The sequence below is a fragment of the Mytilus californianus genome, unplaced genomic scaffold (genome assembly GCF_021869535.1).
Source record: "Mytilus californianus isolate M0D057914Y unplaced genomic scaffold, xbMytCali1.0.p SCAF_8, whole genome shotgun sequence".
In the NCBI taxonomy this organism is placed as follows: domain Eukaryota; kingdom Metazoa; phylum Mollusca; class Bivalvia; order Mytilida; family Mytilidae; genus Mytilus; species Mytilus californianus.
The window spans coordinates 75,688,945-75,713,866 of record NW_026262734.1 but is presented as its reverse complement, the minus strand read 5'-3'; the positions used below and the strand labels follow the sequence as shown (position 1 = coordinate 75,713,866).

The window sequence follows — 24,922 nt, the reverse complement described above, 5'->3', positions numbered from 1 at the left end:
ATCAGCTAGACAAGATCTACAAATAAGTCTAAATGACCGAATTGGTAAGTTTAACTCTTTATTCATGTTATTGAAGTTATTGTTGTCCTTTAATGACAATTTTCCCTATTTTTGCCTATTTTCTATAAATATCACAATAGATCAGTAAGACAAGATTTACAAATAAACCAGATGGCCGAAATTGTCAGTTGACTTTTTATTGGAGTTATTGCCCTTTAATGATGATTTTTAACCTTTTTTTTTTTGCATTTTTTGCCTTTTATTTTGAATACTTTAATAGATAAATAGGAACTTTAAAAAGGAAAAATTATCAGCAACATAAGATCTACAAATATGTCTACATGACTGAAATTGTCGGTTAACTCTTGAAAGAGTTATTTTCCTTTCATGATGATTTTTACTATAAAGTGGCCATTGTTGAAGACTCAGGTGAGCGACACAGGCTCTTTAAAGCCTCTAGTTATCATTACTTGGGCAAGATTATTTGTTTTCAGTTCTGCCTGAACCAAAATATTCATTTCAAAATCCCCTGCCCCATTCTATGATAAAAAATGGCCATCCCCTCAGTGTCATTTGATATGTTTACACTAATGAAATTATTTGATTTGATATGATTTATTTTTTAAAAGATTTTTTTATTTTATTATACTTGTAGACATGATAGATGTAAAAATGGATAAAAATGCACCTAAAAGATCAAAATTCGTAATTCAGTAATAAGTTCATCTTCCTCAGCAATGCCTGGGTCATTGCCAACAAATTATGCAAGAATAGGCCATGCAGTACAACAACTGTTTCCAGACATTCTCCAGGAGCTTATTACGATTAAAGAACCTCCTCAAAGGTTATCCCATGATGTCAACTTAAACAAGTACTTGTCAAAAATATTAAGATCTGATGAATTATTATTGATAAGTAATGTTATGATAAATGGATACACAGGCTTTGATATACCTCTTATTTATAAACTTGTAAGAAATTTGAATCTTGTACCACCACCTATACAAGGATGGGACCATTCTACTGCTCCCTGCCCAACAGAAGTCACACCAGGAGATGATTTTGAAAGAATCCGAAGATTCAGAAATGAAACTCTTCACAGAGGTAATGCACAAGTATCAGACACAGAATTATCACAGCACTTTACACAGTTTAAGGACATTGCAGGCAGACTAGAGACTTACATAGGAAAACAAACAGGAGAATTTGTGGACAAGTTTATTTATTTGGAAACATGCTGCATGGATGAGGAAACAAGTAACATGTATATAGAGAGGCTTGATAGGTTAAAGAAAAGTGATGAAGACTGTAAAAAAAGATTGAGTGCCCTTGAAGAAGATGTTGATGCATTGAAAGAGAAAAGTAAGTAAATTATAAAGAAATTAAAAATCAAATACTGTAGTTTCATTTATTAACCAGGTTTTCCAATGGAAATCCAGTAATTGATTTAGGGTTGTACCATGGGATTGCAGCACCAGTTGTTTCTGCCCAATAACTTACAAATCACTGATGAACAATTCAACCATTCCTTTTCTAATTTTGATATGTTCATTGTTGTTACTTATGGCAAAATGGACATGATGGAGGTCAAGTATGATAATGTCAATTTTTACCTTTGCAGTTCAGGAATTCTGATTATTATAGTCCTCCTTGATTGATTGAAAAATTGCAATGTAAGTTGTTCATGTTGTTTCCTTGCAATCAAATGTGAACTGTTCTACCAATAGTGTTCAAATTTTAATATGTTGTTACTAATTATAAGACAAAATGGAGATCAAGTTTGATATTGAAATTTTTTCCCCTTTTGCCATTCAGTATTTATGGCCTTTGATTAATTAAAAAATGGCATTTTCAGTCTTTTCAATTCATATTAAAATAAGAACCATATATGTTCTACCAACATAACCAATGCTCTTCAAATTTGATATTTTATTACTGATGACAAAATTGAAGTCAAGTTTGATATAATTGATTTTCACTTTTGGTTCTTCATAAATGCATTTCAGCAGTTATAGCCCTTCATTGTTTTAACAATGACACTAATAAATGCGACAATACCCCTCCTGAATAAATATGTTATTATACAATTATAGCCTTTGTATGAGGTCGATACGAGGTCCATATAACATGGTATTGACCTCAACCAAAGGCTACAATTGTTATATTATTCATCAGCAACTATTGCAAGAACAATGTAAAATTGTGAATTTCTAGAATTTATTTTTAGTAGCATGCTGTATACCCTGTGCAATATGCTGTTTTGACCTACGAAAAGCTAACAAAAACAGTATTGGCTTGCAAACTGAGTAAATACAAATGTACATGTGATCAAGTTTTGACGAATCACAAATCCTTAAAAGTATTCGATTAAAAATATTATACAGTACATGCAGTAATAGCCTTTGTATGAGGTTGATACGAGGTTATATCGACCTAAGAGAAGCATTTTGACTGAGGACGAAGTTCGAGGTCAATATACCTCTCTTGATTGATATTACATCATATTTAGGGGTGCCGAATGGGACTTGAACTTTTTGTAATCAAAATCAATTTTGTGTACATAAAATTCAATTCCGTCATAATAAAATCATTTTTGTTTTACAAAACTAATAGTATGTGATACAGACTTGTTTTATGAGAACTTCAATTTTGTAATGACAAAATTCTTTTTTGTAGACAAAATTCAATTTTGTCAAATAGGTATGCAAATATAAACTTATTTGCATACAAAATTGACTTTTGTTACCTGATATGGAAATTAAAACACAAAGTTAAATTTTGTGAGACAAAATTCAATTGTGTTAGACAAAATTCAATGTTGTTGTGAGACAAAACTCAATTTTGTTGTGAGACAAAACTCAATTTTGTGAGACAAAATTCAATTTTGTTGTAATACAAAACTCAATTTTGTGAGACAAAATTCAATTTTGTGTTTATTTTTGTGTAGATAAAATTGAGTTTTGTTAAAACAGAAGTGAAAATTTAACAAAACTCAATTTTGTCTACACAAAAATAAACACAAAATTGAATTTTGTGACAAAATCTCAGCTTTGTATGCAAATTAGTTGACAGAATCCAAACTAAACTAATTTGCCTACAAAATTGACTTTTGTTGACCAATTTTTAAAGTTAGGTAACAAGTAAAGTCTGTGATACAAAAATGAATTTTGTCATGACAAAAGTTACTTTTGTCCACTGTAGTATGCTACAAATGTTGGTAAACTGAACTCATTTTTGTTGAACAAAACTCACTTTTGTCCTGACAAAATTGAATTTCGAGTACAAAACCTCAAGAGTCCCGTTTTCGGCGCCCTGTAATACAAGTATTTACCTCAACCAAAGGCTACAATTGTTATATTATTAATCAACAACTATTGCATGAACAATGTATTAGTTGGGAATTCTAGAATGTATTTTTAGTAACATGCTATATGCCCTGTGCAATATGCTGTTTTTTAACCTAATGAAAAGATAAACACAACATTATTGGTGTGCAAACAGAGTGAATACAAATGTACATGTGATCAAGTTTTAACGAATCACAAATCCTTAAAAATTTTCGATTAATAACATAATTATATATCTGATGATGGATAGAAACAATTTTATTTAATAAAACACTGATCAAGCGCCTCCTTGAAGGGTAAAAAAGGCATATAAGTTATTGCAAATACCATGACAGAAAGGGTATATACCCTGGTCATGCTGGTGACGGTGAAATATAAACGATCTTAGGGGGTTTTGACAGCGACTTTGCTTACCTGGCATCTCATTTAAGAGGACTTGTGACCTTTAAAAATGTTCAAGACTTATGGTGCTTAAAAGGTTTTTTAATGACCTTTTTAGCTCACCGAGGCCTGAAGGGCCCCATGTGAGCTTATGCCATCACTTGGCGTCCGTCGTCGTCTGTCGTCGTAAACTATTTCAAAAATCTTCTCCTCTGAAACTACTGGGCCAATTACCTTCAAACTTTAACTAAATGTTCCTTAGGGTATCTTGTTTATAAATTTTATCCGAAGTTGGTATCCATTGACAAACATGGCCGCCATGGCTAAAAATAGAACATAAGGGTCAAATGCAGATTTTGGCTTATACCTCAAAAACTAAATCTTTTAGAGCAAATGTGACACGGGGTAAAATTGTTTAATTGGTCAAGATCTATCGGCCCTGAAATTTTAAGATGAATCGAACAATCCATTGTTGGGTTGCTGCCACCGAATTGGTAGTTTTAACTAAATTTGGCAGTTTTTTGTTATTATTTTGAATATTATTATAGATATATATAAACTGTAAGCAGCAATAATGTTCAGCAAAGTAAGATCTATAAAAAAAGTTAATATGACCGTAATTGTCAATTGACCCCCTTAAGGAGTTATTGCCCTTTAAAGACAATTTTACACAATTTGTTCATCAAGTTTGCTAACATTTAAAAATCTTCTCCTCTGAAACTACTGGGCCAATTACCTTCAAACTTTAACTTAATGTTCCTTAGGGTATCTTGTTTATAAATTGTATCAGAATTTTGTATTCTTCAACAAACATGGCCGCCATGGCTAAAATTAGAACATAAGGGTCAAATGCAGTTTTTATCTTATATCTCAAATTCTAATCTTTTAGAGCAAATGTGACATGGGGTAAAATTGTTTAATTGGTCAAGATCTATCGGCCTTTAAATTATCAGACGAATTGAACAACCCATTGTTGGGTTGCTGCCACCGAATTGGTAGTTTTTACAAAATTTTGCAGTTTTTTGTTATTATTTTGAATATTATTATAGATATATATAAACTGTAAGCAGCAATAATGTTCAGCAAAGTAAGAAATACAAAAAGTTAATATGGCCATAATTGTCAATTGACCCCTTAAGGAGTTATTGCCCTTTAAAGACAATTTTACACAATTTGTTCATCAAGTTTACTAACATTTAAAAATCTTCTCCTCTGAAATACAGGTGAGCAATTCAGGCTCTTGAGAGCCTCTTGTTTACCTGTGCTTAAAGGTGACCTGGTTACCTAAGTAAAACAATTTTTAAATGCAACCTTTTGAAATAAAGGGTACCCTACCATGCCTTATGGAGCTCCATGTTGAAGCTGATTATCCAACTGAACAAATACCGTGATTATGGATGGTGCAATGTTGATATTTGCTTAATAAAGTTGATGCCATATCGGAAAATTTGCAAACATTAAGACAAATCTGTATTTTCTGATATTATTTTAATGGATATAGATTTACTTTAATATATTTTATTAAGTCTGAAAATAAGAAGATGTGGTATGATTGCCAATGAGACAACTCTCCACAAGAGAATAAATGACACAGAAATTAACAACTATAGGTCACCATACTGCCTTCAACAATGAGCAAAACCCATACCTCATAGTAAGCTTTAAAAGGCCCCGAAAGTGGCAAATATAATTCGATCAATTCAAATGAGGAAAGTAATGGCCTAATCTATGTACAAAATAATGAATGAAAAACAAATATGATATACAGCAACAAATGACAACCACTGAATTACAGGCTCCTGATTTGGGACAGGCACATACAGAATGTGGCGGGTTAAACTAGTTTGAAGACGCCAACCTTCCCTAACCTGGGACAGTATAGTGTAACAGTACAACATAAGAACAAACTATAAAATTCAGTTGAAAAGGGCTTAACTCATCAGATGGATACAAAGCAGAAATACATCTAACAAAAACACAGAGTGGAAGAGACAGGGTACTTATACATCACCACAACAAAAAGACACTTAAGTACAGATCTGAGAGTACTCGAAGTTACTCATGTTACTGACAGCTAGTTCAAAGCCAATAAAACTAATAAAAATATCATGCATCTAAGACTAAAATATCAATCAGTACAGATCTAACATCCAATGGATTTAGTGTAAAGACCTCATTAACAGTCAGAGAAAAACATGATCTTGTGCAATGCCAAGATTAAGGTATTGACAGATTGTAGAGCCATGAATGTGCATATGTATATAAGAATAATATTTAGTTTGATTTTAATTTACTGATAATAAAATCAATATTTGTATCAATATAAACAATATTCAAAGATCTAATTATAGTGTTGAATTGGTAACCTTTTACATGTTTTAGAATAAGTTAATTTGATTTTAAGTTTTCCCGGATCTTATCTAAATTTTCCTGGCTCGGTAAACAACATCACCATAAAAATTAGGATGTGCTATCCCGTTTGAAATAAGTTTTCTACAGGTACAACCAAACTTCCAAACCAAATCTTTATATCTATGGAAGAATTTAGTAAATGTTTTAAGTAATTTGTGGTAACGAAATCCCTGACTTAATTATTTACCAGTAATACATAGATTACGTTCATTGAAATCCAAAACGCCACAACAGACACAGGCATAGCAAACAAGTTGTGATATATGAACACCTTAAGATGGTGCCAAAGGACCATAACCATCCAAAAAACGAAAATTATCAATAGGGAACGAAAAATCGTCCCTTTTGTCGTAAATTTTAGTGTAAAGTTTCCAGTGTAAAACTGAAATATCTTAATCTAGGCAAAGGCCAGTTATTATCGTTTAAATTTAATTTATTCATAGTAAGTTCCTTTGGGTAAATTTGGGCAGTATATTTAGAAAATTCTGGATTATTTAACGAAAAAATATCAAGATAACCGGAAGTGTTGTTGAATTTATCAATTAAATGCAATTAAGATGGGTCTTTACTGAGTTTGGTCATAAACTGTAATTCATAACAGTACAAGAACAAGTCTGCTATTATAGGGGTGCAATTTGTGCCCATAGGAATACCTACAACCTGTTGATAAACTTTATTGCTGAAAAGTACATGAATATTATCAGAGAAAATAAACAGCTTCATTCATCTCATCACACCTCCAGTAAGTATATCTAGCATAATTACCATTCTCATTAGAGAAGAAGGCTTTAAATGAGTTGCAGCAAATATATTTGCATTCAGATTTACTAAATGACTGTTTAATCAAATAAGAAAACTTTTGTTTGATAAGATTGTGTGAAAGTTCAGTGTAAAGAGTTGAAAAGCCTGTCTGTTGATATGAGAAGATGTGATATGAGTGCCAATAAGACAACTCTCCATCCAAGTCACAATTTGTAAAAGTAAACCATTATAGGTCAAAGTACGGCCTTCAACCTTCAACACAGAGCCTTGGCTCACACCGAACAGCAAGCTATAACAAGCCCTGAAAATGACTAGTGTAAAACCATTCAAACAGGAAGACCAACGGTCTAATCTATATAAAAAACAAGAAACATGAAACACTTATGAACGCATCAACAAACGACAACCACTGAACATCAGGTTCCTGACTTAGGACAGGTGCAAACAAATGCAGCTGGTTTAAACGTTTTAATAGTCTGTCTGTCCATCCGTCAATACGGCAAATCAGTTTTCCACACTTTTTTTCTTCATGCTTGAAGATATTGATTTGACATTTGGTATATATTTTCATCATGACAAGTTACATATCAAGTTCAAATTTTGTTTTCGTTCTGATGATTTTGTCCAAAGTTATGGTCCATGGACTTAGTAAATTCACTCAAATATTCAGTTTCCACACTTTTTTTCTTCGTACTTGAAGATATTGATTTGATAATTGGTATATATAAGTGTTATCATGACATGTTACAGATCAAGTTTGAATTTTGTTCTGGTCTGATGATTTTGTGCAGAGTTATGGTCCTTGGACTTAGAAAATTCATCCTAATAATCAGTTTTCCACCTTTTTTTTTGGTCATGCTTGAAGATATTGATTTGATAATTGGTATGTAGTTTTATAATGACAAGTTACAGATCAAGTATGAATTTTGTTCCGGTCTGTTTATTTTGTGCAGAGTTATGGTCCTTGGACTTGGAAAATTCACTCAAATTATCAGTTTCCACACCTTTTTTCATCATGCTTGAAGATATTGACTTGATGTTTGTTAATTAGTTTACACCATGACAAGTTATAGATCAAGTTAGCATTCTGTTCCAGTATAATGAAATTTTAACCGGTAGGGGACTATGTATTAATTGCCATGCAATACTCTCAGAATGCTTGTTTTTATAGTGATTCAGATTATAACACAATGTTGACTGCTGTACCCCTATTTTTGACATTTTTACCTATTATGTCTGTTTGTTTTGTTCACACATTGTTGTCAATATAATGGAATTTTATGTCTTTGAATTAATTAGCAATTTTCAATGTTAAGTTTTCTGTTTAAGTTAGTTTGAAAGATCAATGATATTTTGTATGAAGTTGCATAACTCTCAGTTCATATCAGTTTGATGACTACCGGTATTTCGAGGCCCTGCCCCCTAGGTCATGGTCAAGCTACTTTCAACTAATAAGCATTTTTTAATGTTAAGTTTTTTGCTTAAGTCAGTTTGATAGGAACTGCTTGTGATAGACAATGATATTTTGTATGAAGTCACATTACTATCAGTACATATCAGTTTGAAGACTATTTTGAGGCACTGCCCCCTAGCTTGGATATGGTCATGTGACTTTGAATATAAAGTTAGCAATTTTCAATGTTAAGTTTTCTGCTTGAGTTAGTTTGATAGGATCTACTTGTGATAGATCAATGATCAATGATATTTTGTATAAAGTTGCATTACTATCAGTACGTATCAGCCTGGTGACTATTTTGAGGCCCTGCTCTATTGGACATGGTCCAGTGACTTTGAATTAATTTGCAATTTTCAATGTTAAGTGTTTTACTTAAGTTAGATTGATAGGATCTACTTACAAGGATATTTTGTATAAAGTTACATTACTGTCTGTACATCTCAGTTTGTCGACCATTTTCAGGCCCAGTGCCCACTAGATCATGGTCCAGTGACTGAATTAATAAGCAATGTTGTTGTCCATCAGATTGTTTTTTTTTTTTAATTTGATGTCGACAGGCGAGACATATCTCTGTGACAGTTTATATAGAATTGAGGTTATGGTTTAACAACATGTTTGCAAGAAGTAAGGAAACCTAATAATTTGGTATTAGGATCAAAATCTTTTAAGAGGACATTGACCAGTTATATTATGGATACCAATGAGAGGAAATAATATGATGGTATAATTACAGAGTCTAAAACATATGAAACTTGTGAAGAATATATTAATATATATATCATTTTCAGATTCATCGACAACTCATTTACTTGATACCATGGCAACAGAAATACCTAGTGAAGAATCAAATTATATTAAAATATGTCTTCTAATACTAAAAATCTCACAACGTATAGTTCGACTCAAGTTTGACACAGAGTTCCATCCTGACTGCTTACAAGAAACTCTCAACAGAAGTAGTGGTAAGCTGAGAGATCTTCTAAGGAAAAACAGAATAAATCAGCACCAGTGGACATTGTTATTTCCTCCAAAAGGTTTGAAAATATTTGTTGATAAAAAGCGTAGTAGTTAGATATAAATACAATGTATTAAAGTGACACAAACTACCAAAATTCATAAATTTCTTTCCTAAAACAATTTGAAGATTCAAGTTATTAACATAAACAGGAAAAAATAAACAATTATAGTAATTTATATATTTACAAATATTTGAAACAAAATTTAGAAGTGAAAAATTTTGAAAAAAGAAGTAATATTAACATGAATTATTGTGAACTAAATGAAACTCTTCAACATAGTCATCTCCTCTTGGTCAAGGTATTTAAATTTTTGTCAGTTCAATTGTCCCATTGAATAAATACAATAGCTATTGTTCTCTGTATAGTTTATTCACTGGGACCTTCAAAATTTCTTCTAAGAGAAATCCATCACCCATTGAACATGTTGAATAATTTACCTGAAGCCAAAAGTTTCTTCTAAGTAGATGAAAATACATGTAATCAACTCACAAAACTGCATGTGATGCTTTATTTACTCAATATATCAATAATATATTTTCAGTATATATATGTTGTGTACAAGTTATCATTTTGTACAAATTATAATTTGTACCAAAAAATTGTACAAATTATAATTTGTATTTTGACTTTGTACAAATTGTAATTTGTACAAAAAGTGCTTGTACAAATTACAATTTGTACAAAATTTGACTAAAATTCACTTATAACTTGTACAATATTTTCCAGTATGAATTTTGTTATAAAAAAGCATTGATACACACTACAGAATTGCTATTCAATGACCACACAATAAACCCTATTTACAAAATACAAAAGAACCCGGATGGAGACAGGAAATGTAATTGATACATGCATGCCAGTTAATTCTGATAGTACAATAGAAATTGGCCCCAGTGACAATTGTGATAGAATAACAATAACCAGCTGCGTGTGAATTTTTATGCAATAAGCATAAATAGTTTCTGACATACCGCGTGACATGCGAAAACCCCCTTTTTTTTTTTACAAAAAAATCAATATCTCTAAAATTAAATTTTGAATCAAAACCAAAAAGTATACAGATCTTTAGATTAATATAACTAAGAAGTGTGTAAAATTTTAAGCAATAATCATAAATCGTTTTTGAGATACGGAGCGACATGTGAAAAACCCCTCCCCCTTTTTTTACAAAATACTCAATAACTCAAAAAATAAAATTTTGAATCATCACCAAAAAGTATACAGATCTTAAGGTTAATATAACTAAGAAGTGTGTAAAGTTTTAAGCAATAATCATAAACTGTTTTTGAGATACGGCGCGACATGTGAAAAACCCCTCCCCCTTTTTTAACAAAATACTCAATATCTCTAAAATAAAATTTTGAATCATCACCAAAAAGTATGCAGATCTTAAGATTAATATAACTAAGAAGTGTGTAAAGTTTTAAGCAATAATAATAAATTGTTTTTGAGATACGGCGCGACATGTGAAAAAAAACACACACCTGTTTTAGTTACTAAGTCCCGTAACTCAAAAAGTTTTAATCTTATTTTCACCAAAAAGTATACAGATCGTTTGACCATCATAAGAAACAACTATGTTAAGTTTCATGAAATTTGGATAAGTCATTCTCAAGTTACGGTGCGACATGTTTAAGCCGGACGGACAGACGGACAGACAGACGGACAGAAAGACAGACGTACGGACGCCGGACATTTTTATACCATAATACGTCCCGTCAAAAATTTGACGGGTGTATAAAAATTGGCACCAGTGACAATTCTAATAGTAAAGTAGAAATTGGCCCCAGTGACAATGTGATAGTACAATAGAAATTGGCCCTAGTGACAATCAGGATGACGCTGACGTTAAAACACCAATCAAATGTGCCAGGAAGCATGCGCTGTCTGGCCTACAGATCCAAGCCAAAACAGAAATAATCAGAACTTGCAGTGGGGGATAATGTCATTATACTAATTCCTCAATATGATCGTGCCCCAACTGATCCTCGAAATATCTTAAGTGTAATTATTGAATCTGGAGAACTTGGATACCGCATTGAAACAGCTGTAGGAATTTTAACAGGATATTTGTCGAGAAATCAAATTGAAGCTGTTAAAGACACATCTTTATTCGCCGAAACAGTTTCTGAGCTTCAACTTTCGCTACGTGAAGCAGTTTAGAAGCTTTCAAAAACCGGTGGTCAGGGGTTTCTGTCATGTAAATACAAAGGGGGATGCACCACTTCTGAATGTAAATGCAAAAAGCAAAAGATGTTGTGCAATTACCAAAGCCATAATTCACTCACATGCTCAATCAAATGATACTGATCTATTTTTGTATTTTGTAAATAAGGTTTATTGTGTAGTCATTGAATAAAAATTCTATAGTATGTATCAATGCATTTTTATAACAAAATAAATACTATAAATTATTGTACAAGTTATAAGTGAATTTTAGTCAAATTTTGTACAAATTGTAATTTGCACAAGCACTTTTTGTACAAATTACAATTTGTACAAAGTCAAAATACAAATTGTAATTTGTACAATTTTTTGGTACAAATTATAATTTGTACAAAATGATAACTTGTACACAACATATACACAGATTTAATCATGAAAATTCTGACAAAATTGTTGTACACCTCTGAGGAGCCAAACATTTCTAGAATTAAACTTTTTTTCTTAACCTGATTTTTTGGGTTTATATGACTGTAAAAAAATAATTAGTGAAGAAAAAATAATATGGTGGTGCACTTCTTTTTTTGCTACGGCCCTTTGAAGACCCAATTTTGATGATTTTCCCATTTTCCATCAATTTTTACCCATTTTTGGGCTATTATCGTGAAAAAAATCACAGTTCCACAATTAAACTTTTTTTCATACTTTCAATAAAGATGAAGTGGACCAATCTGAATAAATTAAACTTAAAAAAAACTATAGGTAGGTGTTAATATAAGAAAGTTTTATCATATTTTGATGCTTTTTCGTGTCAAATTTACCATGCTGTCAATTATGTAAATTTGAGATTTTTCTCCGTTTTAAGAACAAAATACATATTATTTCAACTTCTTTGTTATAAATGATCGAAAAAAAACATATCTAAGAAATTTGAAAAGAAAAAAGTGATATGGGATGTATATGTTTCTGGTAAAATCATTTCTTGTACCCCTCACCCATTTTCTCAAAATTTTGTTTAAAAAGACTGACTTGATTGGTAATAAAATTTGAAAAATTTATTACTCAAAAACTACTTATTGTAAATACACAATTTTTTCATAGAGTTGAGTTTGATTATAACACTTTTTAAATTCATTGATATTTTCCACTTGTATCACATGTATTGGAAATAATCCCAGAACAAGATTTCAACGAGACTGAAACGTCAGAAGAATACATCCTTAATATTGTTCCTATTGAAATTTGCATTTTTTTTTGTGTTTTTGATTAGTTACAGAATACATTAAAGAAGGCCTTAATTTAAACTAGTCATTTTCCAGTTTTTATTTGTCAAACACACAAAAAAAACAAATTTTAATAGGAACAATGTTGAAAGAAAATTTTGTCAAAAACTTTGTTATAAACAATGCCATAATATCTGTTCCTGTTTAACCGCCTCGTAATAGCATGTTTGCCTCAAGTGCAGGAGGTTGTGGGTTTGAACCCTGGCCGGGTCAAACCAAAGACTTTAAAATTGTTATTTGCTGCTTCTCCGCTATGCACACATCATTCAGGAGTTTCGTTATCTCTCATGTTGACTGGTATTTTTCCCATTTGTGGTAAGTACTTTAAAATATATTCCATGAATATAAAAATTCCTAAATTCAGCTGGTACATGTACTTATCAGTAGCATAGGAGGGCAAAAGTACCGGGTACTGCCTCCTAATGAACGGCCTGAGCATTAAAGATTAAGAGCAAAGACTGGTCGGCTCAAAGTCAGAAAAATATGTCCGGGTAAGGTGACATGTCTTCCTGCAGAATTTTACCTTGTGAACTAGCATGTTAAAAATCCGGATCAGTGTGTCAGTCTAGTACAAAGCAGTGTTAATGTTCATATCACATTAACATGTTCTCGTCCTGAATATGAATATTAATTTGCCGCTTGACATTAAGTAGCCATCCATCATCATCATCATTTGTTCCTATTGGAACAAATATTCTGTACCCTTTATTCCGTAAGGAACAAATACTGTAACATTTGTTCCAGTGGAAATAATATTACGGAACATTTTTTCCACTTGGAACTTATATTATGAAGGAACTTATATTTTATGACGATCTCTTACAGCATGTACAGTTTTCTCAATTAGTTGATTTTCTGTTTTTCCTTTGAACTTAAAAAATTATATACAAGAATGTGTCTAAAGTACATCATGTACATGGATGCCCCACTCGCACTATCATTTTCTATTTTCAGTGGACCGTGAAATTGGGGTCAAAACTCTAATTTGGCATTAAAATTAGAAAGATCATATCATAGGGAACATGTTTACTAAGTTTCAAGTTGATTGGACTTCAACCATCAAAAACTACATTGACCAAAAACTTTAACCTGAAGTGGGATAGACGGACAAATGGACGGGCGAAAGGAGGGACAGACAGATGGACGAACGGATGCACAGACCAAAAAACATAATGACCCTAGGTGGGGCATAAAAATCAGTTATCTGGTCTCAAGATTATATTCATAATTTTGTTTACAGAAAGTGACAAGTATCGAGAACACATTTTTGGCCCTGACAATTATGGCCCTGCAACAAAGTTGTCCGTGCCAAATAGTTTTACCCTTATCCGTCATTCCATCATTCTGTCATTCAGTCATTCTGCAACAAACAGTTATACAGACATTTTTTCTAAACATCTTCACATATTGAGCTGATTTTTAGTATGTGAGTCTACTATGATGAGTTACAGATCGAGTTTATGTTTGGTTGTGCTCCACTGATTTTTGCTGAAGTTACAGGCTTTGGACTATGAAAATTTCATGAAAACAGCATTTTTACGGACTCTTTTTTCTAAACACCTTCATATATTGAGCTGATTTTTAGTATGTGAGTCTTAACTATGATGAGTTACAGATTGATTTATGTTTGGTTCCGAACATTTTGTGAAAATAACAGTTATATGGACTTTTTTTCTAAAAGCCTTCACATATTGAGCTCATTTTTAGGATGCAAGTCTACTATGATGTGTTACAGATTGAGTTTATGTCTGGCTCCACTGATTTGTGCCAAAATTACAGGCTTTAAACTTTGAAAATTTTGTGAAAATAATAGTTATACATGTACCAACATTTTTATACGACCGCAAAAAAATTTTTGTGGTCGTATATTGGTATGACGTTGGCGTTGTCGTCGTCGTCGTCCGAAGACACATTGGTTTTCGCACTCTAACTTTAGTTTAAGTGAATGGATCTCTATGAAATTTTACCACAAGGTTTAATAACACATAAGGAAGGTTGGGATTGATTTTGGGGGTTATGGTACCAACAGTTAAGGAATTAGGGGCCAAAAATAAGCATTTTTGTAACTTCCAGACATAACTTGTGTGTTAGTTTATGGATCTCTCTGACATTGTACCACAAGGTTCCATATCACAAAGGGAATGCTTGGATTGATTTTGGGGGTAATTGTCTCAAAATTTTAGGAATTAGGGGCAAAAAAAGGGGCAAAAACAAGCATTTTTCTAGTTTCATGACAATAACTTGTGTGTAAGTTTATGGATCTTTCTGAAATTGTACTACAAGGTTCCATATCACAAAGGGAAAGCTGGAATTGAGTTTGGGGGTAATTGCCCAAAACGTTTAGGAATAAGGGGCCAAAAGGGGGCAAAAAATAAGCATTTTTCTAGTTTCCAGACAATAACTTGTGTTCAAGTGTATTGATCTCTCTGAAATTGTACTGCAAGGTACCATACCACAAAGGAAAGGCTGGGATTGATTTTGGGGGTAATTGCCTCAAAATTTTAGGAATTAGGGGCAAAAAAGGGGCAAAAAAACAAGCATTTTTTCTAGTTTCATGACAATAACTTGTGTGTAAGTGTATGGATCTTTATGAAATTGTACAACAAGGTTCCATATCACAAAGGGAAAGCTGGGTTTGAGTTTGGGGGTAATTGCCCTAAACGTTTAGGAATTTGGGGCAAAAAAGGTGCAAAAAAACAAGCATTTTTCTAGTTTCCAGACAATAAATTGTGTTCAAGTGTACTGATCTCTCTGAAATTGTACTGCAAGGCACCATACATTGTAACACAAAGGGAAGGCTGGGATTGAGTTTGGGGGTGATGAATCATAAGGGGGTTCAAAAAATTTGAGGGGGGATTTTTTTCCCTCTTTTTTTTCTTTAAAATTTTCCATTTTAAATTGGTTATTTCTGATTTATATATAAAAGCAAATAATAATGATATGGTTTGAATAGGTAAATTAAAAATTTTTAAGTTCTTAGACCACATTCATTCAGAAACCTATGCTGTGTCAAATACTTAATCACAATCCAAATTCAGTGCTGTATCAAGCTTGAATGTTGTGTCCATACTTGCCCCAACTGTTCAGGGTTCGACCTCTGCGGTCGTATCAAGCTGCACCCAGCGGAGCATTTTATTTATTCTAAACGCCTTAACATGTATTATTGAACTGATTTTTAGTATGGGAGTCTACTATGATGAGTTACAGATTGAGTTAACGTCTGGCTCCACTAATTAAATGTGCCAAATTATGGGCTTCAAACTTGAAAATAACAGTTAACAGATTTTCCTTCTCAAATTTCCACTCCTATAAATGGCTTCAAAGCTTTTTAGTATATATATGTGATGAAAATATTTCTTATATATAATATATTTTTTGAAAGTTGTTTATTAATCTAAGAAAGTTATCCCTGAAGTCTATTCATGTTCTCTTATAAATAGCCCAGTAAATTGAGATGGGAAGTTCTTTAAATTCAGAAGATAAGGGAAAATATAACTCATCTGTTACAGTTTTCTCAATAATAAAAAAAATCATTGAACAAATTTTTCAATTTACAACATTGATAAACTTGATAATGATCATTTATTAGTTATCAATTTGTTGATTTTCTGTTTTACCTTTAAACTTAAAAAATTATAGATAATCAGTTATCTGGTCTGTTTTCAGATTGCCTTTTACATTTTTTTCCTAATTTTGTTTACAGAAACTGACAAGTATGGAGAACACATTTTTTTTCTACAGAATAGGGTTTCTTGTTGTCGATTTTTTTTATTCTAATCAATAGATTCTTAGGTTACATATTAATTGTCCGCCGCGCAACGTGTTGCGGAGGACATAGAAATACTGGGCGTCCATCCGTCCAGTCTTGTTATCGCTCTCACATGTACATTTCTTGCCAGATTTATATTGGCAATGTCTTGGACGAGTTCAAAAATCAGTCCAAATCAATTATTTTTAAAAGAGTTATTAATCAGTAATTGGAAACATTAATTATATGGAAAATTGCATCGTTAGCGCTCTCATTTGTTCAATTCTTGCCAGATTTTTATGAAACTTATATCATAGGTTCATATTAGCAATGTCTTGGACGAGTTAGAAAATCAGTGCTGATCAATTATTTTTAAAAGAGTTATGCCCCTTGGAAACATTAATTATATAGTAAATTGCATTGTTAGTGCTCTCATGTGTTCAATTCTCTTCCAGATTTTTATAAAACTTATATCGTAGGTTAATATCAGCAATGTCTTGGACAATTTTGAAAGCGCTAATCAATTATTTTTAAAAGAGTTATGCCCCTTGGAAACTTTAATTATATGAAAAATTGCATTGTTAGCACTGTTATGTGTACAATTCTTGCCAGAATGTTCTGAAATTAAATCATAGGTTTATATTACATGTATTAGCAATTAGTTCCAAAATCAGTGCTGATCAAAAAAATTAAAAAGAGTTATGCCCCTTGGAAATATGAATTAAAGTGAAAATTGCCTTATGAGCACTCTTATATGTACAATTCTTGCCAGATTTTTATGAAATTTATATTATAGGTTTTTATCATCAATGTCTTTGACGAGTTCGAAAGCGCCAATCAATTACTTTTAAAAGAGTTATGCCTCTTGGAAATATTGATTATATGGAAATTTGCATTGTTAGTGCTCTCATAAGTTCAATTCTTGCCAGAATTTTATGAAACTTATATAATAGGTCAATTTTATATATATCAGCAATGTCTTTGACACTTTCGAAAAAAAGTTTTGATCAAATATTTTTAACAGGTTATGCCCCTTGGTAATATTAATTATAATGGGTCACATTGCATTTGCTCTAAAGCCTTAATTTCTCTAAGATATTAATAAAAAGTCTTATAGAACAAAAAAAAAGTGCTTTTTTTAGTTAGTGCCCCTGTACCTTGGATAAATAAAATATGTGCAATGCAGGGGACATTGGAACTCTGTTCTTTTATTTTATCATATATAATCTCTATTTGCTAAAGTCTCAAAAGAAATTCGGGCAACTATTTCATATAAAAATCAGAAGATGTGGTATGATGCCAATGAGACAACTCTCCACCAGAGACCAAATGACTCAGAAGTTAGCAACTATAGGTCACCGTATAGCCTTTAACAATGAGCAAAACCCATACCTCATAGTAAGCTATAAAAGGCCCTGAAAGGGCAAATATAATACAATTCAAATGAGTAAACTAACAGCCTGATTTATGTACAAAATAATGAACATAGAACAAATATGATATACAGCAACAAACAACAACCACTGAATTACAGGCTCCTGACTTGGGAACAAGCACATACAGAATGTGGCGGAGTTAAACATGTTTGAAGGCGACAACTCTTCCCAAACCTGGGACAGTGGTGTAACGGCACAACACAACAACAAACAATAAACGAAAAATAATTATGAGAAACAGAAAAAAATGACAACCACTCAATTACAGGCTCCTGACTTGGGACAGGCACATACAGAAACGTGTTTGCTGGCACCAAACCCTACCCCTAACCTGGAACCGTAGTGCATCAGTACAACATGTCATGTCAATTTATACAAGCTACAACTAAAAGCTAAAAATTGTTTTTTTTTTTTTTTAATAAAGCGGGTCCAACTTTGTAGAAACAAATAAATATTTTAAGACTGTAAAAAAGTGACTTTCGTAGAAAGTAGTGGATATAAAGTTATGGCACAACATAATACTTCATTAGTCTTAACTGATCATTTAGAAACATTATTAAGTAGCATATAGGTTCATGACTTGATAAGAAAATCTTTTTCCTAAACATTTAAACATGAAAGGCAGATAAGATTTAAAATGGAATTTTACAAAAATAATTCAGTAATGACGTTTTTCTATGTTTACAGGTAAACCATCATCTGAAAAGTACGACATTACACTTATGATAAATTTGATCAGAAATCTGACAGACATTCACATCAGCAGTGAACTTCCCTTTCCTACACAAGTCAGTGTTGGTGATGATCTATCCAGGATACATTATTACAGAAATAAAATTGCTCACATGGACAGTTTTATAATTGAGGAGGATCATTTCAATATTTACTGGGAAGATATAGCACAGGTATATTCAAAAGGCACTACAATTTACTGGATTTGAAAATAAATACAAATGGGAGTTTTATTTATATAAAAATATTTGCACCATTATCGTAATGTAAGAGATATTTATATCATTTTTAGAAAATAAACTGAACCATAAGTTATCAACTTTATTTTTGACAAATTTAATGCTCCCATCAAGGAAAAAAAAAACATAAAACCTTTTTAGTTAACATAGCCCATGTGTTGAAGTTGTTCATCTGCTATTATGCAAATATATTGTTTGGGAAATTTTATTTTCATTTTTCCAGACTTGGGTATATGAAAGAGGGTACAAATTTTGTGTAATCAACTTCTCATAGAGGTCTCGACCCAGATCCTTCAAACTTCATAGAAAGATTGCACATATGTTAAAGTTGTGCACCTGCTATAAAGGAATTGTTTGAAGAATTTTTACATTTCATATTTCAAATATTTAATGTTCAGTATATAACATTTTCCAGTGTTTAAAACATTTTGGGCAACCTGGCCATTTGAGTCTTTAATCTATATTTCTTTAAGTGGTACAGTCATGTTAACTATCAGGCATGTCCAAAATGGTATTATGACCCTCTTCAAAGAAATTATCATGCCCAGATTTATAATCGAATTTATGTCTTCAGATTTAAATTGACACATTAAAGTAAAATAAAATAAACGGCCAAAATCATCTGTCACTTACGAGTCTGAATTTTTATGTCCCCGCCATAGCGGAGGGGGCATTAAGTTTTACCCTTGTCCGTCTGTACGTCCGTATGTTCCAAAATTGGTTTCTGTTCTCTAACTTAAGTTTGCCTCAACCAAATGTTATGAAACTTATACACAGTGCTTATTACCACAAAACACAGATCAAATTTGATTTTTGGTGGCATCACTTTTTCTGTTCTAGAGTTTTGACTCTTTACAAATGGAAAATTTGCTGAATTTTTCATTTCCATTCTCTAACTTAAGTTTGCCTCAACCAAACGTTATGAAACTTAAACACAATGCTTATTACCACAAAACTCAGATCAATTTTGAATTTTGGTGGCGTCACTTTTATCGTTCTTGAGTAATTTCCCTTTATAACATTATATGCAAGCGAGGGCATCATCCCATAGACACATTTCCCATTTATTATGCCCCCGCCGTAGCGGAGGGGGCATTAAGTTTTACCCTTGTACGTCTGTACGTACGTCCATTCGTCCATACTTCCCAAAATTGGTTTCCGTTCTCTTACTTAAGTTTGCCTCAACCAAATGTTATGAAACTTATACACAATGCTTATTACCACAAAACACAGATCAAATTTGAATTTTGGTGGCCTCACTTTAACCGTTCTAGAGTTATGCCCCTTTATAAATGGAAAAATTGCAAAATTTTTAGTTTCCATTCTCTAACTTATTTTTTTTTTCATTTCCTTGAGTAAGGAAGACAACTATTGTATCTCATGACATATTTTTTATTCCTATTCTGCTAAATGATTTCAATTACATTTACTTGGCCTTAAGGAATATTATTCCTGTCCTCCACGTAATAGGGGAGATAATTGAATTTTCTTCAATATTGCAATATGTGATAAAAGACTTTTGTACGTGCATACATTCCTAAACCACCAGACCGATACTGATGAATATGTGCACAGAAGTAGAATACTACCTGAGGATGTGCCTTAATAAATATAACATAATCCAGGTCCCATATATTATAGGGGAGATAATCAAACTTACTTACTTCAAAATAACAACTATTGATGAAACTTCAATGATTTTTGATTTATTGAAATTCTATTATCATTAAGTTATTATGTCTGTTTGGGTTGCTTATCCAATTTTGTCAATATAACAGAACTATAAATAACTGTCATACGAGTGGGAGGTTTAGCTAGCTACAAAACCAGGTTGAACCCACCATTTTTTTTTTGGAAAATGCCTGTACAAAGTCAGAAATATGGCAGTTGTTTTTCAATTGTTCTGTTGATTGATAGCTTTTGATTTTTTCAGTTTTTATGGACTTCCCCTTTTTAAATTTGCCTTGAAAATTGGTATTTTTGTTATACATTTTTACACATGTGTAGAAAATTATAAGTACTGGTAGATGAGGATGTGCAAAAAATAATAGTATTACCTCTTTAATACATGTTGAAAGAAACACTGTTTTTCCTCAGTTTCAATTTTTGTAAATTTTTATAGACTTAGTCATGTAAATATACTTTATATTGGGTATATGGGTATGAGGGGTATATATACTTTTGTTAGTTCACTCACAGTTAGAATGAGATTTAGTGCTTGATGTACTGACAAGAGACCTGTCTATTGTCAAGTATAAAGATAAGGAGTTGTGGTATGACTGCCGATGAAGACTGTATGTTGACCTCTATAAATGACATAATGACACCAACCCACCATGCCACAGTGGATATGATATTATGGTCTGTCCATTATACTGTTAGTCCAGAAACTCATCAATACTCAGAAACTGTTTGACATAAAGTATGTAAAGCTTTCATACCTTGTAGGATTATTTGTTGTCATATTTACTTGCCCTTGCTGATTTGGCAGTATGATTTGACAATTTTTACGGGAGTAAAGGGACAGTGACCGTTGATTTTATACTGGTAGATTTGTAACAGATGACACCTTGTGAACTCAACTCCTCTGATTCCATTTTATAGAAAGTTCTCATACTTGGTAGGATTGTTTGCAATCATGTGTAGTTGAACATATAGTGCCGTCATTTTGAATTATCCATTTTTATACATCTGAAAAATTTGCCGCCGTATAATGGTATGGCGATGTCGTTGTTGTTGTCCAAAGACATTTGGTTTCCAGACAATAACTTGAGTATAAATGTATGGATCTCTATGAAATTGTACCACAAGGTTCCATACCACAAAAGGAAGGTTGGCATTGATTTTGGTGGTAATTGTCCAAACTGTTTAGGAATTAGGGGCCAAAAACAAGCATTTTTCTTGTTTCAGGACAATAACTTGTGTATAAGTGTATGGATCTCTATGAAATTGTACCACAAGGTTCCATACCAAAAAAAGGAAGGTTTGGATTGATTTTATGGGTTATTGTCCTAGCTGTTTAGGAATTAAGGGCCAAAACAAGCATTTTTCTTATTTCAGGACAATAACTTGTGTATAAGTGTACGGATCTCTATGAAATTGTACCACAAGGTTCCATACCAAAAAAGGAAGGTTGGGATTGATTTTGGGGGTTTTGACCCAAATTGTTTAGGATTTAGGGGCCAAAAAACAAGGATTTATTAGTTTCCGGACATTTACTTCAGTATAAGTCTGTGGATCTCTATGAAATTGTATCACAAGGTTCCATACCAAAAAAGGAAGGTTGAGGGTTATGGCCCTTACCCTTAAGGAATTAGGGGCAAAAAAAATTACTTTTCTAATACTTTATGTAAATTGCTTATTTCTTGACCAATTTTAATGGGGTTTGATTCAAAGTCTTGAATTCATGGGGTTCTTTAATATACTGAGATTTTTAATATTGTGCCCTGTTTTTAAAATGGTTCACATTCATGACATTGAGGTCCAAAAGGTCCAAAACTAAACTTTGTTTGATTTCATCAAACATTTAATTATTGGTGTTCTTTGATATGCTTAAAATCTAACGGTGTATATAGATTGTTTTATTTTGGGCCCAGATTTCAAATTGGTCCACATCAAGATCCAAAGAGTCCACAATTAAACTTACTTTGATTTAAAAAAAAATTGAATTCTTGGGGTTCTTTGATATGCTAAATCTTACCATGCATATATTTAGATTTTGAATATTGGACCATAATAGGTAAATGTCTGCTTCCAAATTTTTAAGACTACATTCATTCTGTGTCAGAAACCTATGCTGTGTCAAATATTTAATCACAATCCAAATTCAGAGCTGTATCAAGCTTAAATATTGTGTCCATACTTTCCGGAACTGTTCAGGATTTGACCTCTGAAGTCGTATGAAGCTGTGCCCTGCGGAGCATTTTATTAAAGGAGTTAAGGGACTTTGACCATTTTTAGGAGTATCATGACAATAGCGCTTTGTGATTTAGCTTTTCTGAGACTCCTTCACAGAAACCTCATATTTGGTAGGACTGCATGATTGCCATCATGTTAAGTTGACCATATTATATGTCATTTGAATCCAACAATTTTTACAGAAATTATGGAACTTTGACTATTTTTTATAGTATTGTAACCTTGAGAACACAACTCATCTGAGTCCATTTGACAGAAAGTTCTAATACTTAATAGGAATGTGTGCCATTGTGTGTAGTTGACCAATGTACTGATACTGTCATTTTGATTTAATAGATTTTATGGGACTTTTACCATATTTTGAATTTTGTACCACAATGACACATTGTGACACCCAATTTAATTCCTCATTTATACAGCACAGGGGACATATACCCCATATCTCCTCTTATTCAATGTATACTTATATTAGTAATGTTATAGAATGAAATGATAAATCTTAAAAGTTTAACTTTTATTCAAGAAATAATTCATGGAAGCCATAGATTTGTTGGACATTTACACATGGCCTGGGCTGTGATATTCATTAATTTTATCCCTCGCTAACGCTCAGGATAAAATTAAGAACTATGAGAATTTACACATTTTTTCTAGTGCTTATTTAAGAAATAATTCATGTAAGACTTAGATTTATTTGAAATTTGTAGCTTTTATCTTACAGGGGGCAAAATAGAACAGCCAACGCTCAGGATAAAATTTGAATATCACGGCCCAGGCCATGAGTAAATGTCCAACAAATCTATGGCTTCCATGGATTATTTCGATTCTAATAAGACAAATACTGTTATTTAAAAACTGAAGCGAAGGTAAGATTGCTGTGTGTATGGCTGTTCTATTTTGCCCCCTGTAAGATAAAAGCTACAAATTTAAAAAAAAATCTAAGTCTTACATGAATTATTTCCTAAATAAGCACTAGAAAAAATGTGTTCAATTCTCATAATTCTTAACCCAAACATATTTTTTTTCGTTGGCTACTATTTACTGTCAAATCCAGAGTTGACATGTCGTAACTAAGGAGTGAGCCGCCATGTTGACTTGCTAAAATCCACAAATGTGCAAATAATGCAATGGAATAGAAAATGAAACAACACCTACCTCAAAACCAGGGCTTCCAAAATTATTTTTAGCCAGCCGGACATTTTATATATTATCCCGATTTTAATCCCTTAAGACTAAATAAATAAAAAGGCAATTATAGTAATCAGTTGCCGAGTTGGCCATCCCAATGATTGACATTAAAAAAAAAAACGATATTAAACTTTCTTTGAGCCAAGATTGTCACCTTAAATACTGAATTTCAAGATATCTGTGATTTTGTTCCTTCCAAATAAGAATAAATATTATTTTAGGCTTTGCATCGACTTGGTGGTGGATCGTTCAATGGAGAAATTATTGAATTGAGGGAAATGCAGATTTTTGAATCACAAAAGTCAGATAGTCTACATGATATACAAATGCAAAACAGAATTGTAGCTGTCGAAGAACAGCTTGTAGAAGTAACAGAAAGAATGATGTCACTTGAAATACAACAGAATGACCCTATACCTAAAAATATCAAGGGCAAGTATTACTTAAAAATTTTCATCTGATATAGATAATGAAAAAAAATATTGAGGTGACATGAAGTGGGGTTCAGTAATAAGGGATTGAATAAAGACAAACAACACCTATAAAAACTGAAGATTGAGCAACACAGCTCTCTAAACACTACAGATGAACTCAGGTGCTCTAGATGGGACAAATACTATACTCTGAATAAATAAGATTATTTCAATATTCCGATTTATAAATGTTTGAAAAAAAACCTATATTTATTTTTTTTGTCAAAGTTGTAGCTAATGCACCTTTGAAGTAGGTGAAAGTTTTGGTTCAAGATAGTTTACTTTGGAGTTGTAGTCACATTAACTTGAAACTTTGTACAATCTTTATTATTAGGCAACTTTAAAAATAAAAACCATGTCTAATT

At 32.2% G+C, this 24,922-nt stretch overlaps 1 protein-coding gene across 1 annotated transcript; it reads left to right on the top strand.

Annotated features, from left to right (window-relative positions):
• Positions 1 to 661: 661 nt before the first annotated feature.
• Positions 662 to 24,545, top strand: LOC127712852 (uncharacterized). The gene is made up of 4 exons (XM_052219458.1): positions 662 to 1,362; positions 9,147 to 9,392; positions 18,695 to 18,912; positions 24,306 to 24,545. The coding sequence occupies exons 1-4, from the start codon at positions 738 to 740 to the stop codon at positions 24,543 to 24,545; spliced, it is 1,329 nt and encodes a 442-aa protein (XP_052075418.1). The 5' UTR covers positions 662 to 737.
• The last annotated feature ends 377 nt before the right edge of the window (positions 24,546 to 24,922 follow it).

Bases quoted from the DNA above. Each gene is read 5' to 3' on its own strand.
- LOC127712852 (XM_052219458.1), top strand. From the start codon at position 738: ATGCCTGGGTCATTGCCAACAAATTATGCAAGAATAGGCCATGCAGTA. The intron at 1,363-9,146 runs GTAAGTAAATTA...TATCATTTTCAG, and splicing joins TGATGCATTGAAAGAGAAAA to ATTCATCGACAACTCATTTA. The intron at 18,913-24,305 runs GTATATTCAAAA...ATATTATTTTAG, and splicing joins ACTGGGAAGATATAGCACAG to GCTTTGCATCGACTTGGTGG.